Source organism: Notolepis coatsorum, assembly GCF_963971535.1.
Source record: "Notolepis coatsorum genome assembly, chromosome: 7".
Classification (NCBI taxonomy): domain Eukaryota; kingdom Metazoa; phylum Chordata; class Actinopteri; order Aulopiformes; family Paralepididae; genus Notolepis; species Notolepis coatsorum.
In genome coordinates this window covers 176,742,423-176,760,641 of record NC_140171.1, presented here as the reverse complement: position 1 = coordinate 176,760,641, position 18,219 = coordinate 176,742,423, and the positions used below count along the sequence as shown (strand labels likewise).

General features: G+C 49.8%; 1 protein-coding gene across 1 annotated transcript in view; it reads left to right on the top strand.

Annotated features, from left to right (window-relative positions):
- Nucleotides 1–5,764: 5,764 nt before the first annotated feature.
- LOC311231851 (potassium voltage-gated channel subfamily V member 2-like) overlaps nucleotides 5,765–18,219 on the top strand; it is a gene marked incomplete at both ends in the record, with an annotated part of 39,266 nt that continues 26,811 nt past the window's right edge. The window contains 2 exons of the mRNA XM_084318472.1: nucleotides 5,765–5,929; nucleotides 6,367–6,912. Coding sequence (XP_084174598.1) covers nucleotides 5,765–5,929; nucleotides 6,367–6,912 — 711 coding nt within the window. The remainder of the gene's footprint in view (nucleotides 5,930–6,366; nucleotides 6,913–18,219) is intronic.

The following is an 18,219-nucleotide window of genomic DNA, read 5'->3' as shown; positions in this document are numbered from 1 at the left end:
GGCTCTGTGTGTGAGTGTGTTGATAATATACAGTACAGTGTCAGGGCTCTGTGTGTGAGTGTGTTGATAATATACAGTACAGTGTCAGGGCTCTGTGTGTGAGTGTGTTGATAATATACAGTACAGTGTCAGGGCTCTGTGTGTGAGTGTGTTGATATACAGTACAGTGTGAGTGTGTTGATATACAGTACAGTGTCAGGGCTCTGTGTGTGAGTGTGTTGATATACAGTACAGTGTCAGGGCTCTCTGTGTGAGTGTGTTGATATACAGTACAGTGTCAGGGCTCTGTGTGTGAGTGTGTTGATATACAGTACAGTGTCAGGGCTCTGTGTGTGAGTGTTGATATACAATACAGTGTCAGGGCTCTGTGTGAGTGTGTTGATATACAGTACAGTGTCAGGGCTCTGTGTGTGAGTGTGTTGATAATATACAGTACAGTGTCAGAGCTCTGTGTGAGTGTGTTGATATACAGTACAGTGTCAGGGCTCTGTGTGAGTGTGTTGATATACAGTACAGTGTCAGGGCTCTGTGTGAGTGTGTTGATATACAGTACAGTGTCAGGGCTCTGTGTGAGTGTGTTGATAATATACAGTACAGCAGTGTTTCCCCTAGGATTTTTTTTAGGGGGGGTGGTAGGCCCCCAAAACTACTAGTGTTGCGGGGCGCGCGTGTCACGGATACGTGGTGTCAACAGTGTCGTCATAGACGCACGCACCGCGCAGTAAGGCGGTTGTTAGTATCGGTGCATTTCTCTACACTGAGCTGAAATGAAATGATTGCACATAAATTAGGTAAATAAATATTAACAATATTTATTTACAACACATAAATTAACTTATTTACAATTATACATACAGTAGTGACAACACACATATGAAATATTTACAATACAGGGAGGCACATACAACACTCATAACTATTTACAACCTAAAGAGTCAGTTTATCAGAGCGGAGCAGATTTTCAGAGTGAATTCATTAACTCACCTTAAAGGATAACTCCACTATTTTGGGAAATTAGCTTATTTAACATCTTCCCTGGAGTTAGACAAGAAGATGCATACCTTTTTTGTCTCTGTGCGTGCATTTTAGCTTTGGGAATAGATGCTCCGTTAGCATAGCTTAGCTTCATCACTGGAAGTGAGGCAGGACAGTAGCCTTACAGTGCCTTACAGTGTATTGCAAGGTCTGACATTGACCAAACTTGATATGCATGACCTTGGTGGGCTCTAGGTCAACTCCTGAAAAGGGGGTCAATGTCAGACTTTGCAATCAAAAGTTAGGGGGCTAATAACCCTTGCCATAATTTCAGTGCGCCCCTAACTTTTGATTGCAAGGTCTGACATTGACCCCCTTTTCAGGAGTTGACCTAGAGCCCACCAAGGTCATGCATATCAAGTTTGGTCAATGTCAGACCTTGCAATACACTGTAAGGCACTGTAAGGCTACTGTCCTGCTTCACTTCCAGTGATGAAGCTAAGCTATGCTAACGGAGCATCTATTCCCAAAGCTAAAATGCACGCACAGAGACAAAAAAGGTATGCATCTTCTTGTCTAACTCCAGGGAAGATGTTAAATAAGCTAATTTCCCAAAATAGTGGAGTTATCCTTTAACTAGGGCCCTATGAAATCCGTTTTTTTTTTTTTTATCTTTTCCTGTTTTTGGATATGAATTGTCCTGTTTTCGGATTTCTCTGTTTTAAATTTTCCCGTTTTCGGATTTCTCTGATTTTATATTTTTTCCTTTGGATTTAACCAACAAAAAATATATACAAAATTATGTTTTTTTTTTTTTATCCACTTTTTCTCCCCATTTTTCTATTTTTCTCCCATCCCAATTTCGTATTTATCCAATTCTTCCCTCCCCTGTCTTGAACGTTGCTCCCTCCCACTGGTCGGCTGTAGTGAAGATAGAAGCCTTGCATCACGTGTCCCCTCCGGTACACGAGGAGGCAGCCTGTCGCATCTTTTCACCGCAGCAGCTCGATCTCTCAGTGGCGAGGAGTAACGCGTGGGAGGCTCACGCTGCCCCCGACACTTCCTGCTTCCGTCGCACCGGCGTCACCAAACCGACCTGTAGGAGTCGCTGTCCACAACGTCCAATCCCCACCCACCGGCTTTCCCACCCTCTAACACTTGCCAATTGTGTTAGTATGAACGACCGGCCAGCCGGTAGCAACGCAGAGAGCTGGGCTCGAACCCAGCGTCTCCTGCGTTAGTGGCGAGCGCCTTGCCCACTGCGCCAATCAGCCGCCCACAAAATTATGTTTTTAACTAACTTTAATAACAGTACATCTGCAAACAATGCCAGTGTAGTTCAATGTTCAGTGCCAGTTAGGTTATGAGGTTTCTTTTTTCCAATTCAGTTCAATGCAGTTCAACTGCCAGCGCAGTGCAATAACTAAATAATAATTAAATGGTTAAATAATACAAAATAATCATTTGTTTAAAAGAAATCAGAAAAAAACTGTAAAATGTAATTTATTTCAAAGAGATGTCCTTTAAAGGTTCATGCTTCTCCCCATCTCTGGCTGACATCACCATTGTGATACATGATGGTTAGGCCTTTGTGTTTTCCTCAGTGAGGGATTCTCTGTCATAGTCAAGGCGAGAGCCTTCCTCACCCCTCCTCCTTCCACACCTTCACGACAGAAGCCTTCCTCACCCCTCATCCTCTCACACCCTTATATGGGCAGCATCCGATCCTGGATTCCCACGCTGCCAGTGGAACTCTAATTGACACGGCTGTGAGGGATTCCCTCGTCAGCGAGATCATACTTCAGCCCACGGACCCTGCTCTACCCTCGTCAGCGAGATCATACTTCAGCCCACGGACCCTGCTCTACCCTCGTCAGCGAGATCATACTTCAGCCCACGGACCCTGCTCTACCCTCGTCAGCGAGATCATACTTCAGCCCACGGACCCTGCTCTACCCTCGTCAGCGAGATCATACTTCAGCCCACGGACCCTGCTCTACCCTCGTCAGCGAGATCATACTTCAGCCCACGGACCCTGCTCTACCCTCGTCAGCGAGATCATACTTCAGCCCACGGACCCTGCTCTACCCTCGTCAGCGAGATCATACTTCAGCCCACGGACCCTGCTCTACCCTCGTCAGCGAGATCATACTTCAGCCCACGGACCCTGCTCTACCCTCGTCAGCGAGATCATACTTCAGCCCACGGACCCTGCTCTACCCTCGTCAGCGAGATCATACTTCAGCCCACGGACCCTGCTCTACCCTCGTCAGCGAGATCATACTTCAGCCCACGGACCCTGCTCTACCCTCGTCAGCGAGATCATACTTCAGCCCACGGACCCTGCTCTACCCTCGTCAGCGAGATCATACTTCAGCCCACGGACCCTGCTCTACCCTCGTCAGCGAGATCATACTTCAGCCCACGGACCCTGCTCTACCCTCGTCAGCGAGATCATACTTCAGCCCACGGACCCTGCTCTACCCTCGTCAGCGAGATCATACTTCAGCCCACGGACCCTGCTCTACCCTCGTCAGCGAGATCATACTTCAGCCCACGGACCCTGCTCTACCCTCGTCAGCGAGATCATACTTCAGCCCACGGACCCTGCTCTACCCTCGTCAGCGAGATCATACTTCAGCCCACGGACCCTGCTCTACCCTCGTCAGCGAGATCATACTTCAGCCCACGGACCCTGCTCTACCCTCGTCAGCGAGATCATACTTCAGCCCACGGACCCTGCTCTACCCTCGTCAGCGAGATCATACTTCAGCCCACGGACCCTGCTCTACCCTCGTCAGCGAGATCATACTTCAGCCCACGGACCCTGCTCTACCCTCGTCAGCGAGATCATACTTCAGCCCACGGACCCTGCTCTACCCTCGTCAGCGAGATCATACTTCAGCCCACGGACCCTGCTCTACCCTCGTCAGCGAGATCATACTTCAGCCCACGGACCCTGCTCTACCCTCGTCAGCGAGATCATACTTCAGCCCACGGACCCTGCTCTACCCTCGTCGCAGTGTTAACCTAACTTCCTAGGTACGACAACGAACCCTAGCCTTGCTACTCTATCCTTGTTGAATTACCTTGTCCTAATATTGTTCTCTCTGTGCCCAGGACCTCCGCTCCAAGACACCACCCACCTGGACGCCCCGTGCTGCACAAGGAGTGCACCTGCTCTCATCTATTTGCACGTTCTTGTACCTGTCGCACATTCAGCCCTGTAAACCTGTCTGCTTGGGGGTGAACATTAAAACCAACCTAAAACGCTCCATATTCTCTCTCCTCCTGTGTTCTGCTATTGGGCTCCGCCAACCCCTATCCTAACATTCTCTTTTGTCGGTCAGCAGCGTTTTGTACTTGTTGAAGCTTCTCTCTGTATAATTATTTTTTAAGTTTAAATATCAACATTATCTGGCCATCCTCAGTAAATAGTAAATACTATCAAACTTGCCAAAGACCAGAGTTGGGACACTCACTCACTCACTCACTCACAAACGTCTTTCTCTGGTCTGCATCCCCTTAACAAGTGTATTGAGCCATACTGTATTGTACCCATTCTGCAATCTGTTAAATAAAGTATTCATTCATTCATTCATTCATTCATGCATTCATTCATTCATTCATTCATTCATTCATTCATTCATTCATTCATTCATTCATTCATTCATTCATTCATTCATTCATTCATTCGTTCATTCATTCATTCAGTCGATCCTGAGTCCCAACTCCTAATACTGGAGTTGAGCGGAGTTCAATCTTCTACTCCAGTGTTGGAAATGGGCTCATTTTGGCCATTTTGGTAAGAAAGTTGCTGCTGACTTGATCATTGATGTGTTCAGAAAGGGCCTCTACTTGTCACACACGCCTTGTTATTGGGATATCTGGAAAACAGTTATTTTCACCAGGTTTGTTGACAGAGTCTGGCTATGGGGCGACAATAATATGTTCATGAGACATGGTTTCTCCCTTCAGCCTTTAATCGGCGTGGTTTATTATTTACATGGGCACACAGCAGCACATGAGTTCTCTCCGTGAGCGGTAGGTGGGAAGAGATAGAGGGGGAGGAGACATCTCCTTAAATACCCTCTACCTGGCGGTAGCATTAGCGGCTCCGCCTATAGCGCCCTCTAGTGGAAACTGTTATGCATAGTTAGACAGTTACTCAGTTACTAGCAATCATATATAACCTCTAACTTTAACACTCCCACTTAGGGTTGTCTAGTACACTGTACAACTTCTCCAAAAACTATTTTCAAAGAAAATAATACAGTTCAGAGCATCAAAAAGAATATGGTGTGGTGACCTATATTAAGAGACATTCACCAAGGTGGGCTTGTGCCTTTAAGAGTGTGGGGTTGTACTGTTTAGGGGACAGGTTAAATACCACTTCCGGTTCCGGGTTAACTTTGTTGTCATTTGTAAATGCTATGTGAGTGAGAAGTAAAGTACCTCAACTCGAACCACGTCTCTGGCTCGCTACTTTCTTATCGCCACATTGGTGACCCTGTGAAGAACATTTGTAACGTTAACAGCATTTAGCATTATGTCTCAAGACAACGGCGTCGCGCAACCGCAAGCTCCCGCGCCGAATGCTAACGACGCTAACATGCTACAAGCGAACATTTACGCTGCGACCGTCAAGTTGCCCGACTTTTGGCAGCATAATCCCCGGCCGTGGTTTCAACACATCGAAGCCCAATTCCAGCTGAGAGGAATAACACAGGATATAACTAAGTACTTCCATGTTGTGGCGGCGTTGGATGCTTCAACGACGGCACGGGCGATGATGCTGTTGGAGGATCCGCCGGCAGCTGACAAGTACAATGCGCTAAAGACATTCCTTCTGAAGCTATATGAACTGTCAGAACTGGAGAAAGCGGACCGCCTGCTGTCCCTCAACGGCCTCGGCGATGGCAAACCGTCGGAGTTGATGGAAAAAATGCTGGCTGTACTGGGATCAGCTGATCCCTCTTTTCTATTTACACACATTTTCTTGCGACAGCTTCCAGTGCCTGTGCGCACAGCACTGGCGAGTTCCCTCCTCTCCTCCACCAAGGACTATCGCGGCCTGGCTGCAGAAGCGGACAGGGTTTTCCTGGCCAACAGGCAGCAGCAGTTTGTCCATGCGCTGCTGCCCCACCAGGGCACCTCTGCCCCACCACTGGAGGCCTATACAGACACCGCTGCTGCGGTGACAGCCCGACGCCAACCCGATGATGGGCTCTGCTATTACCATGCCAGGTTTGGGGACAGGGCCAAGCAGTGTCGCAAGCCATGCAGTTTCAAGGGGCAGGGAAACGCCAGGGCCGGCGCTCATTAGTGGCTGTGGGTGCCGGCCATGACTGCAAGCTATTGTTTATCACCGACTCCTTGTCTGGCCGGCAGCTGCTGGTGGACTCGGGCGCGCAACGCAGCATCCTGCCGGCACAGGGCGTGGACACCATGGACGGCAGACACGGGCCCCAGATGGACGCAGCGAACGGTACGCCCATACGTACCTACGGCACCAGGTATGTGGAGGTGTGTTTTGGGGGGCGCCGTTTCGGCTGGGGTTTTGTGATGGCTGCGGTGTCCACGCCGCTCCTGGGAGCAGACTTCCTCTGTGCTTTCAGCTTACTGGTAGATGTTAAAAACTGTCGCTTGATCGATGCCCTCTCTTTTTCCTCTTACCCCTGCACACTTGGGGCGGTTGGGGGGGGCGGAGCTCTCTGCCTGTTGAACACACTTGCCACCGGGGACCCGTATGAACGCCTGCTCGCCGGTTTCCCTGACCTCACCACACCCACGTTCTCATCGGCAGTGGCCAAACACGGTGTGGAACACCATATTACCACAGAGGGCCCCCCAGTCTATGCCCGGGCCCGGCGCCTCGACTCAGCCAAGCTGGCAATCGCCAGGGGGGAGTTTTCCACCATGGAGCGACTTGGCATTGTGCGCCGCTCGAACAGCCTGTGGGCTTCTCCATTACACATGGTTACAAAGGCTGGCGGAGGTTGGCGTCCATGCGGCGATTTCCGTCGCCTTAATAACGCCACAACCCCCGACCGGTACCCTGTTCCGCACATACAGGACTTCTCTACCCACCTGGCAGGGGCTGTCATCTTCTCCAAGGTGGACCTGGTGCGCGGTTACCACCAGGTGCCGGTCCATCCACGGGATGTGCCAAAGACAGCTGTCATTACACCCTTTGGGCTTTTCGAATTCCTAAGAATGCCTTTCGGGCTCATGGGGGCGGCGCAGACGTTTCAGCGCCTGATGGACTCTGTGCTCCAGGACATGCCATTTTTGTTTGTGTACTTGGATGACATTCTTATAGCCAGTACGTCCATAGAGGAGCACATGACACACCTCCAGCAGCTGTTTGAGCGGCTCAGTAAGCACGGCCTCATCGTGAACCCAACCAAGTGCCAGTTCGGGCAGTCCTCCATCACTTTCCTCGGACACCATGTCGCTCCACAGGGAGCCACCCCACTCCCCGCCAGGGTGGAGGCCGTGGCCAGTTTTCCTCGTCCCCGCACCGTACGGGCTCTACAGGAGTTCCTGGGCATGGTGAACTTTTACAACCGGTTCCTTCCCCATGCTGCCCACCTCATGCGGCCCTTGTATGAGGCCCTGCGGGGCAAAGTGCCCAAGGACGAGTTAGATTGGTCCTCGGAGATGGACAGCGCTTTTGGGGGCTGCCAAGAACGCGCTAGCCAACGCTGCTCTGCTGGCGCACCCCTCTCCCACTGCCCCGGTCGCCCTCACGACAGACGCCTCTGACTATGCAGTGGGGGCGGTGTGCGAGCAGTGGGTGGGCGGTGCCTGGCAGCCACTGGCCTTTTTTAGCAAACAGCTCCGTGACAACGAGCGTAAGTACAGTACTTTCGACAGGGAACTGCTGGGTCTGTTCCTCGCCACCAGGCACTTTAGATTCCTGTTGGAAGGCCGCCAGTTCACTGCCTTTGTGGACCACAAGCCGCTAACGTTCTCCATGGCCAAGACCTCGGAGCCGTGGTCGGGACGTCAGCAGCGGCAGCTATCGGCGATCTCCGAGTTAACCACGGACATTCAGCACGTGGCGGGCAAGGACAACTTTGTCGCCGACTGCCTCTCTCGGGCGGTCATCGGGTCCGTCCACTTGGGACTAGATTATGCCGCCATGGCGGCAGACCAAGCCACGGACTCGGACATTCAGGCCTATCGGACGGGTCCTACCGCACTGCAGCTGGAGGATGTGGTGTTCGACACAGCTAACGCCACTCTCCTCTGCGACGTCTCCACTGGCCAACCGCGCCCTATGGTGCCTACGGCCTGGCGGCGCCGGGTTTTTAACATGATCCACAGCCTTTCCCACCCAGGTGTGAAGGCCTCGACTAAGCTGGTGGGGGTCAAGTTTGTGTGGCCTGGCCTCCGGAAGGATGTTAGGACCTGGGCTAGCTCATGTGTGGCGTGCCAGCGTGCCAAGGTGCACCGCCATACCAAAGCCCCTTTGGCACCGTTTATAGTGCCGGAGAGGCGGTTCGACCATGTGAATGTGGACCTGGTGGGCCCCCTGCCCCCCTCCCATGGATATACTCACCTCCTCACCATGGTGGACAGGACCACCAGGTGGCCGGAGGCTGTTCCACTGTCCTCCACTACGGCAGCGGAGGTGGCCCGGGCGTTCATCGGCTGCTGGGTGGCCCGTTTTGGCACACCGGGGGACATCACGAGCGACAGGGGCCCCCAGTTCACTTCGGAGCTCTGGACTGCAGTTGCGGAGCACCTGGGGGTGAAGATCCACCGCACTACGGCGTACAACCCGCAGGGCAACGGACTTTGCGAGCGGTTCCATAGGGACATGAAGGCCGCTCTTCGGGCTGCCCTTACGGATGGCGCCTGGGTTGACCGCCTCCCGTGGGTCTTGCTTGGTCTTCGTTCTGCCCCCAAAGAGGACCTCCAGGCCTCGTCCGCCGAGCTGGTGTACGGCCAGCCGCTGCGGGTCCCTGGGGAGTTTCTTCCGGGGGCCACAGCGTCCTGGTCCGTCGCCTCCCATCGAACAGCGTCCCGGGGTGTTGCCGATGCCCTTATTCCCATTCCAACATCCCGCCACTGCCTTCCCCAGTCCTACGTCCCCAGGGACCTGCCGTTGGCCAAATATGTTTTCATCCGCCACGACAGCCATCGGACCCCGCTGCAGCCCCCTTATGACGGGCCTTTCCGTGTCCTGGAGGCAGGCACTAAAAACTTTGTTGTGGACATGGGAGGCAGGCCGGAGCGGGTCACTATAGACCGTCTTAAGCCTGCTCACTTGGACAAGGACGAACCAGTTAAGTTGGCCCTACCCCCGCGGCGGGGGCGCCCCCCGGTTTCGGCTCAGACCCCTGCCCTATCCTCTGTTCCGGCCTTGGCCCCTTCCGTGGCCCGGCCGCTGGTTCCACTTATCTCCCTTAGTCCCCCTCTGGTTAAGCACAGTCGGTTCGGCCGCTTGATCCGTCCCCCTCCACGTTGACTATTTCATGCTGTGATCTGTTCACTGATGGACTGTTCACTGGCTATTAATTAGTTGCAGTTTTGTATTGGTGAATTCTGGGGGGGCCTGTGTGGTGACCTATATTAAGAGACATTCACCAAGGTGGGCTTGTGCCTTTAAGAGTGTGGGGTTGTACTGTTTAGGGGACAGGTTAAATACCACTTCCGGTTCCGGGTTAACTTTGTTGTCATTTGTAAATGCTATGTGAGTGAGAAGTAAAGTACCTCAACTCGAACCACGTCTCTGGCTCGCTACTTTCTTATCGCCACAATGGCACCAATACTACAATACTACAGTCAATATTTACACACCAAACATGACCTCTGCAAATCTTTTCAATTTCAGTTTGGAAGCAGGTTTCATCATAGCGTCTGCTACCATGTCGTCTGTTGGGACAATAAATCAGTGTCATTCTTTCTTCTCTGATGACACATCTGATGAAATTATATTTTATATCGACATGTTTACATCTCTGTCGGCACACAGGGTTTCTAGCAATCGCAATGGTTCCCTGGTTGTCTTCATAAACAACAGTCTTCTTATATACATAGGTATCCATTCCTTCAAGCAGTTGTTCTAGATAAATACATTCCTGTATTGTCATAGCTAGAGCCATGTATTCGGCTTCACAAGTTGATAGTGCCACTGTGGGCTGCTTCTTTGTTTTCCACGAAACCAGTGAGCTGTTTGTGTTCAAACTCACACAATATCCTGTGGTACTTCTTCTATCTGTGGTGTCTGCTGCCCAATCTGCATCACTGTAGGCTTTAAGCCCTAAGCCCTCGCTGCTCTTTCTGAAACAAAGCTGTTTATCTGCTGTACCATGTTTTGCTGTAATCCAGTGCTCCTCTGTGGGGTCAGCAAAATGCTGTGACAATTTGCTCACTACAAAACATAGGTCAGGGCGAGTACATGTTGTCAAATAAATGAGGCTACCCACAGCTTTTCTGTAAATTTTTACATCTGTCAGTTTCTGAGCATCCTCTTGGTAGTCTAGTTTTTGATCACATGGTGTTTCCCTTGTTCTACATTCCTGCATGTCAAAACATTTCAGGATCTTTTCCACATATCTCTTCTGGGATATTTTTACACAATTGGCAGACTGTTCAAAGTCCATGCCTAGAAAATGTTTCAACCTTCCAAGGTCCTTCATTTTGAATCTGGTGGAGAGCATACCTTTCACCTGTTCTAGGTTTCTAGTGTTGTCTGCTGCGATGATCAAATCATCCACCCAAATGACAATTATCACTTTTCCTGACTCTTTTGACTCACTTGAGTAAACAAAGGGGTCTACTGGGTTCTGTTGGAAGTGATCTTCAATGAGACATGTATGAAGCATCTCGTTCCAATTTTACCCAGACTGTTTCAGGCCGTAAATGGATTTTTCTAGCTTACACACTAGTTTCTCTCCTTTCTTCTCGTAACCTTCAGGTTGTTCCATGTATATCTCCCTATCTATGGGTGCGTGCAGGTAAGTTGTCTTCTCATCCATCTGATGCAAAATCAAACTGTCCTCAGCCGCTTTCTGCATCACTACCCTTACACTGGTCAGATTGGCTGTGGGGGAGAAGGTCTCACCGTAGTCTATCCCCTCCCTCTGACTGTAACCTTTAGCTACAAACCTGGCTTTGTACTTGTTGTGGCCTTCAATACCCTCCTTGATTGAGTACACCCATTTCCCTCCCACTGTCTGTCTGCCCTCTGGTAACTTGGTTAGAGTAAAGGTGTGGTTGTCCTCTAGGGACCTCATCTCCTCATCCATTTCTCTCTCCCATTTACTTGATTCAGGGGACACTATGGCCTCTTTAAAGGTCTGAGGTACTCCACTGACTACTCTGTAGCAGTAATCAATGCTGGTAAGTGTACTGTCATCCTCATCACTTTCTCTCCGGGCATAGTCTGTCAGATACTTTGGGGGTTTGTGTTCCCGTGAGGCAGGGGTGGCCAACCTTTTTTGAACCAAGATCTACTTTTTTATTTACCACCTAGCCCGAGAGCTACCAGCCAAAATTGTATATTGTAAGCCGTCATTTGAGGCTTTATAAAAGCAGCATAATGAACACAAATCTGTCAGTGCAGAGTCCAACCTCATCTTAAATAACAAACAGCATTGCTTGTTGTAGTTAACAAGGAGAGGAAGAGTTGATTTTTTTTTTTTTAATAATCAAATTTTATTAATCAAGATCTACTTGAAATCAGCCCGCAATCTACCTGTCGATCGCGATCGACTGGTTGGGCACCACTGCCGTGAGGGATACCTCCCACTGCTTGGGGCACGTGACGTCACCCTCGGGTGCTTCTCGTCATCGTCCTCTGGGGGTTGCTGACTGTCTGTCTGCACGACCGTGCTCAGTACACTAGGCTGAGGTGTCTCTGTTTCTTCACACCTTACTCTGGAGTCCAGCTCTGGCTCCTCTGTCTGTGTCTCGTTCTCACATGTTGTCTTTGTGACAAACTTGACTAGCCTGTGTTTCAGCACTCTCCCTTTACCGGGATAATAAACTAGGAAAGCGGGGCTTCCTTTGTCGTGCCCTACAAAGAGTCCTTTTTCACATCTGGACTCGAGCTTTCCTCTGTCCTGCAGGTAAGCATAACACACTGATCCAAATTGGTGCATTCTAGCTAGATTACACTTCTTTCCTGTCAGTGCTGTATACGGGGTGGTGCCCGTGTGCTTATTAAAGCACCTGTTAAAGCACCTGTTTCTTTCACCGCATAATGCCATAGACTCTTAGGTAAGTTACTATCTACTAGCTTACACCTAGCCATTTCGAAAAGAGTGCGCCATTCCCTCTCTGCCACTCCGTTCTGGTGTGGGGAGTATGGACATGACGTCTCGTGTCTTATCTTGTTCCTTCTCAACAGTGATTGGAACTCTCTATTTGTGAACTCGGTTCCGTTGTCGGACCTCAAACATCTTATGTTACCATAAGGGGCTACGTCTGCCAGGAATTTCTCCGTGGCCTGGAGTGTGTCACTCTTTGCTTTGAGAAAGTAAACAAACACTGCCCCTGTACACACATCTGTAAAAGACTGTACATATCTAAAGCCTCCTATGGACTTGTTTCTTACTGGACCGGCTAGATCTGTGTTAACTAGCGCAAGTGGTACCTTTACTTTTTCTGTGGGATTTCTGTTTCCCGATTGAGTAAACGTCCCTTTTATGCACACCACACATTCTCTGTCAGGTCTATGCTTTTCACCTTCAATGTGCATGCCTTCTATCACTGCTTGCAGTTTCAGTAAATCCTCGTAATTACAATGACCCATGATCTCATGCCATGTCTGAATATCGTGACTGACAGTCACGTTACACATATCATTATTATTACACTTGTCGTTGTCATTACACTCTGTTTGTAGATAATACATTCTCTGGTACACCTCTATGTTAAATCGCGTACCGTTAGGCTCTACAAGAAAATGTTTACTTTCATTGAAGAACACTTTGGCACCGTTCGCAGTAGCAGATCTTACAGAGAATAGTTCTTGTGGGAACGAGGGTACGTAGAGAGCGTTCTGTAACGTCACTGTACGCTGGAGCCCCTCACTGTCTTTGAGGCATACCTGTGCGTCTCCTCTCTCTTGCGCCAACCCGTAGGTGCGCTTCCCGTCTGCCAGCGCCATGCTGTGTCTCTCCGGGTCGAAAGTGTTGTCAAAGTTCTTGAACCGACTCCTGTCGTTGATGACGTCGGACGACGCACCTGTGTCCACGATCAGTTCCTTCCTTTGGGCCTGCTGCAGCTGCGTTGGCCGGGTGACGTACGCTGTCTGCGCCCCGAGGATGAAGTCCTCTTGTCCCGCTACTCTCCGGGCGTCGCCTCGACTCGTCCCACGTCCACCGCAGGGGCGGATTTAGGATTGTAGGAGATCCGGGGCTTAGCCCAGATGGGCCCCCCCCCTTTTTTTTTTTTTTTTTATTTATTTTTTGGGCAGGCAAGGGGTGGTTTGTAGGGGTCAGGCACGACCCCCTCCACGACAGATTTTTTTTGAATTTAATGAACCTGTACGTGCAATTTCCTGCAATATAGAGCCTTCAATCTTGACCAATAAAGCTGCTCTTTTCACTATAAAACTCAGTTAACCATAACGTAGTTATGGTTAGATTTATATATTGGGGGGGGATATATCATATTTTTCATATAATCAAAAAGTGGTGGAGCAAGATCATACCTTTGCTCCCCCAAGTTCAATAGTGGGAGAGCAGAGATGCTCCGAATGCTCTTATGGCCAGGCGTCTATGATTCACTGATACAAAGTAAAATAGTGCAGTGCAATAAAATTGTTAGTAAAATAGAATAAAATAATGCAATAGTGCATTGCAATAAAATAGTTATCATCGTATTTTTTCGGGAGGCCGGTAAGGAGTGCATTACAGTAGTCGAGTTGGCTTGAGATAAAGGCATGGATCTGGTTTTCAGCGTCCTTTTGATTTATAAATGGCCGTACTTTAGCTATGTTTCTAAGGTGGAAGAATTAAGTTTTTGTCAACTTGTTGATTGTGATTTAAAGCTTAGGTCTGAGTCTACCATAACACCAAGACTTAACTCACTCAAATACAGTTAGCAGCTGGATAGACCACAGATGGAAATTAGCTTCTGCTAAATCTGGTGCAAACATATTTTCATGTAACAATGATGAATTGTATAAAAAAAAATAAAAAAAAATTTTTTTAATTTATTTTTTATTTTTTTTAATTTTTTTTTAAATAGATTCGGGGCTTTTCAGAATACATCCGGGGCTTGAGCCCAGGTAGCCACCCCCTAGCTCTGCCCCTGGTCCACCGTCGTCGCCATCCTGTCCACAGCCGCCATCTTGTCCATGCGCGTACCGTGCGCTCTGGTTGCGTTTCTTCCTGCACACTTTGTCTGTGTGCCTCGTGGATTTGCAGAAGCTACACCAAACAGTCTTTGTGCAGTTATCTTTCCGATGGCCTTTTTCTCCGCATCGCCAACACACCAGCTCTGTCGTGGGCCTGGTCTTCTCCCTCGGCGTCGCTCTGGCCTTCAGCACCCTCTCTCCCGCCTCCGCGGCGGCTGGGTGGATATCTTCTGAGGCCTCGAAAATTCTTAACTTGGCCTTGAACTTTCCCAGCGTCATGTCCGCTGAACCGTGTGTTACCAGTAGTGTGAACGGTTTGTACAGCTCCAGTAGTCCTCTCATCATCATCGCCATCATTAGCCCATCGCTAATGGTGCTTCTCCTGCACTCTTCAACGCCGTAATGATCTGCTCAGCTCTGATGACGTATTCGGTCACAGTCTCGGTGTGCCCCTTCTTCAGTGCTGTTAGTGTTATGTAGAGGGACACGACTCGGGGTCTTCCTTGCCCGATATAATGTTCTCTCAACACTTCCAGGCTTTCTCGGCCTTTGTCCTTAGTGTCGCGGAATATCAGCCCCAAGCTTGTGTCGTCGAGCAGTGGTGCTAACTCACAGTATGCATCTGCAGTATGCTTGTCGTCCAGGGCTTGCGCTTCCGCCGTTACTTCTCCCGTGGGGGCCGTCAAGATCGTTGTCTTCAGTCCCACACCGTGCATGCAGCATAACATGCGCTCTTCCCAGAGCTCATAGTCCTCGGCTCTTCCGTTGAACGAGAGCCATTTGCTCTTTCCTTTTGTCGCCACGAGTTTGAAGACGGGGTTCTCCACCTCGCCTCCGTTGGGCTCAGCAGGCTCCGTCTCCCCCGGTGCCACCTCCCCGGGGCTCTGCGTGCTGCTCTCCGGGCGGGTCCGCTTGTACGCCAGCAGCAGTGCGTCGGTGGGGTCGGTGCCCCGCTTCCTCTTGACGCGCAGGATCGTTGTGTTGGATTCCATGTTGCTCTTTTGATGGTAGGCGTAGCTTTAGCTCTTGTTGGCCTAGCGTCTAGCCATGCGGTACTCCCGGTGCTAACCTAGCCTATACTTCAGCTAAACTTGCTACCCTTTATTATTTCGCCCCTGCGTGATCTGGGCCCATAACCTGTTGACAGAGTCTGGCTATGGGGCGACAATAATATGTTCATGAGACATGGTTTCTCCCTTCAGCCTTTAATCGGCGTGGTTTATTATTTACATGGGCACACAGCAGCACAAGAGTTCTCCTCTCCGTGAGCGGTAGGTGGGAAGAGATAGAGGGGGAGGAGACATCTCCTTAAATACCCTCTACCTGGCGGTAGCATTAGCGGCTCCGCCTATAGCGCCCTCTAGTGGAAACGTATGCATAGTTAGACAGTTACTCAGTTACTAGCAATCATATATAACCTCTAACTTTAACAAGGTTAGCCATGGATTCGTATTGAAATAACATTTTTGTGGGAATGAAGAGCGAATTCTATTGCACTTGGATTCACTAACCAGACCCTGACTTCTGAATACTGTTGGAGTCAAGGAATCAACTCTTTTCTAGTTGACTCCCTCCATCACTACCTGCGATACATACCTTGGCATGACCACATAAACAGCAGGTAATGTGGCTACATCTAGTCAAAACCTGATGTAGGACCATAGCTTTTTCCATGTCAAGTTCCATGTTAAAGGAACACTCCAACATTTTGGGAAATACACTTATTTGCCATCTTCCCCAGAGTCAAACAAGAATATTGATATCAGTTTCATCTCTGTGTGTCCAGCAGCCCCAGAGAGAGGTCCATGTACATACTAGCCTAGCTTAGCACAAGGACTAGAAGCAGCAGGGAGCAGCTAGCCTAGCTTAGCACAAGGACTAGAAGCAGCAGGGAGCAGCTAGCCTAGCTTAGCACAAGGACTAGAAGCAGCAGGGAGCAGCTAGCCTAGCTTAGCACAAGGACTAGAAGCAGCAGGGAGCAGCTAGCCTAGCTTAGCACAAGGACTAGAAGCAGCAGGGAGCAGCTAGCCTAGCTTAGCACAAGGACTAGAAGCAGCAGGGAGCAGCTAGACTAGCTTAGCACAAGGACTAGACGCAGCAGGGAGCAGCTAGCCTAGCTTAGCACAAGGACTAGAAGCAGCAGGGAGCAGCTAGACTAGCTTAGCACAAGGACTAGAAGCAGCAGGGAGCAGCTAGCCTAGCTTAGCACAAGGACTAGAAGCAGCAGGGAGCAGCTAGCCTAGCTTAGCACAAGGACTAGAAGCAGCAGGGAGCAGCTAGCCTAGCTTAGCACAAGGACTAGAAGCAGCAGGGAGCAGCTAGCCTAGCTTAGCACAAGGACTAGAAGCAGCAGGGAGCAGCTAGCCTAGCTTAGCACAAGGACTAGAAGCAGCAGGGAGCAGCTAGACTAGCTTAGCACAAGGACTAGAAGCAGCAGGGAGCAGCTAGACTAGCTTAGCACAAGGACTAGAAGCAGCAGGGAGCAGCTAGCCTAGCTTAGCACAAGGACTAGAAGCAGCAGGGAGCAGCTAGCCTAGCTTAGCACAAGGACTAGAAGCAGCAGGGAGCAGCTAGACTAGCTTAGCACAAGGACTAGAAGCAGCAGGGAGCAGCTAGCCTAGCTTAGCACAAGGACTAGAAGCAGCAGTACTGTTTCCCGAGTTACCAGTGAATGTGAACTGTGCTATAAGAAACTTTGGATAATACAAACTGTCATTACAACTGTGGAGAATTGAGAGCACCGCATGCTGAAACGCTGCTACTATTAACATGGGCTCGCTCGTTGGAGAGCAGCAAAGGTGCGCATATTGACTGACAAACGAACATGGGAGCTCGACGTGTGTAATTAACTGTGCTATTTCCTTGCAGCCAGGAGGACACTACTGCATTACCCTGGGCTGCTCTGCATTAGGAAGTACCCTATTCCCCGGTCCCAGTCGGAACGCTTTTCAGCCCGAGGCCGTGGGAGAGAGGGAGGGGGGGAGAGACCCTCCCCGCCCACGCGCCTTCGGGCGGCGTTATATACTTTTTTTGTCGTCTCGTCTATAACTGTGATTTGGCGCTTCCACTGCCCCAACCTAGGCTAGGATGTGGGAGGAGCATTCTGGCCCCAGACCTAAACCTCATAGTGCCCCATACCCACTACCCTAACATGCCCTCTTATCTTTACTGTGTGCCACCAGTGTGTATTGTTCTTAATATTAATTAATTATGTGCTGTGACTCCCTGAGACCAGATGTGTGGTATTTATATTCGCAGGCTATGTTTGTAGTGTAGTGTGCAGTGTGATTCTGGATTAGTTCGTGACCGTTTCCAGACCTGGGTGCAGTACAGGCACCATTCCCCACGTGTGCAGTGCTTCAGGGGCAGAACAGATAGTGTGGGTGGGAACAGCAGCTTGGGGTTGGCCTTAGGCTGGAAAAGCTATGCCTCCTAACGTGTGAAAACGGAAGTACAGAAGTACCGGCTATTGTCACCTCAGCTCTGGGCATGGGTGTGGACTTCAAAGGAGTTGATGTGGTTGTTAATTATGGGCCACCAAGGGACACAGAGGCTTACATGCAGCCGGCCTTGGGCAGAGCTGGCAGGGACGGTTCAAAAGTATGCCTGCCTATACAGTGCTTGTCCATGTAGGGGCTTTGATTTGTCCCTAAACACTATGTTTTTTATAGATGCATGAATGCCTAGTGAACGAATGTAGTATAGATTATGTTTAAATAGTTTTTATATTCACTTTAATGTCCTTCTATTTTTCTGTTTCTTTCTGGCTTAAACATCTAGCTCAGGGACTACAACTGAAAAGTAGCAACCCTGCTAATGTTGGCATATTTACAGTTTTTAAATTTGTATTCATTTATAAATGTATAACTGTTGATTGGTATGCACTGGGGTGAGGCTGGCGAGCCACCGTTTCATTTGAGGAT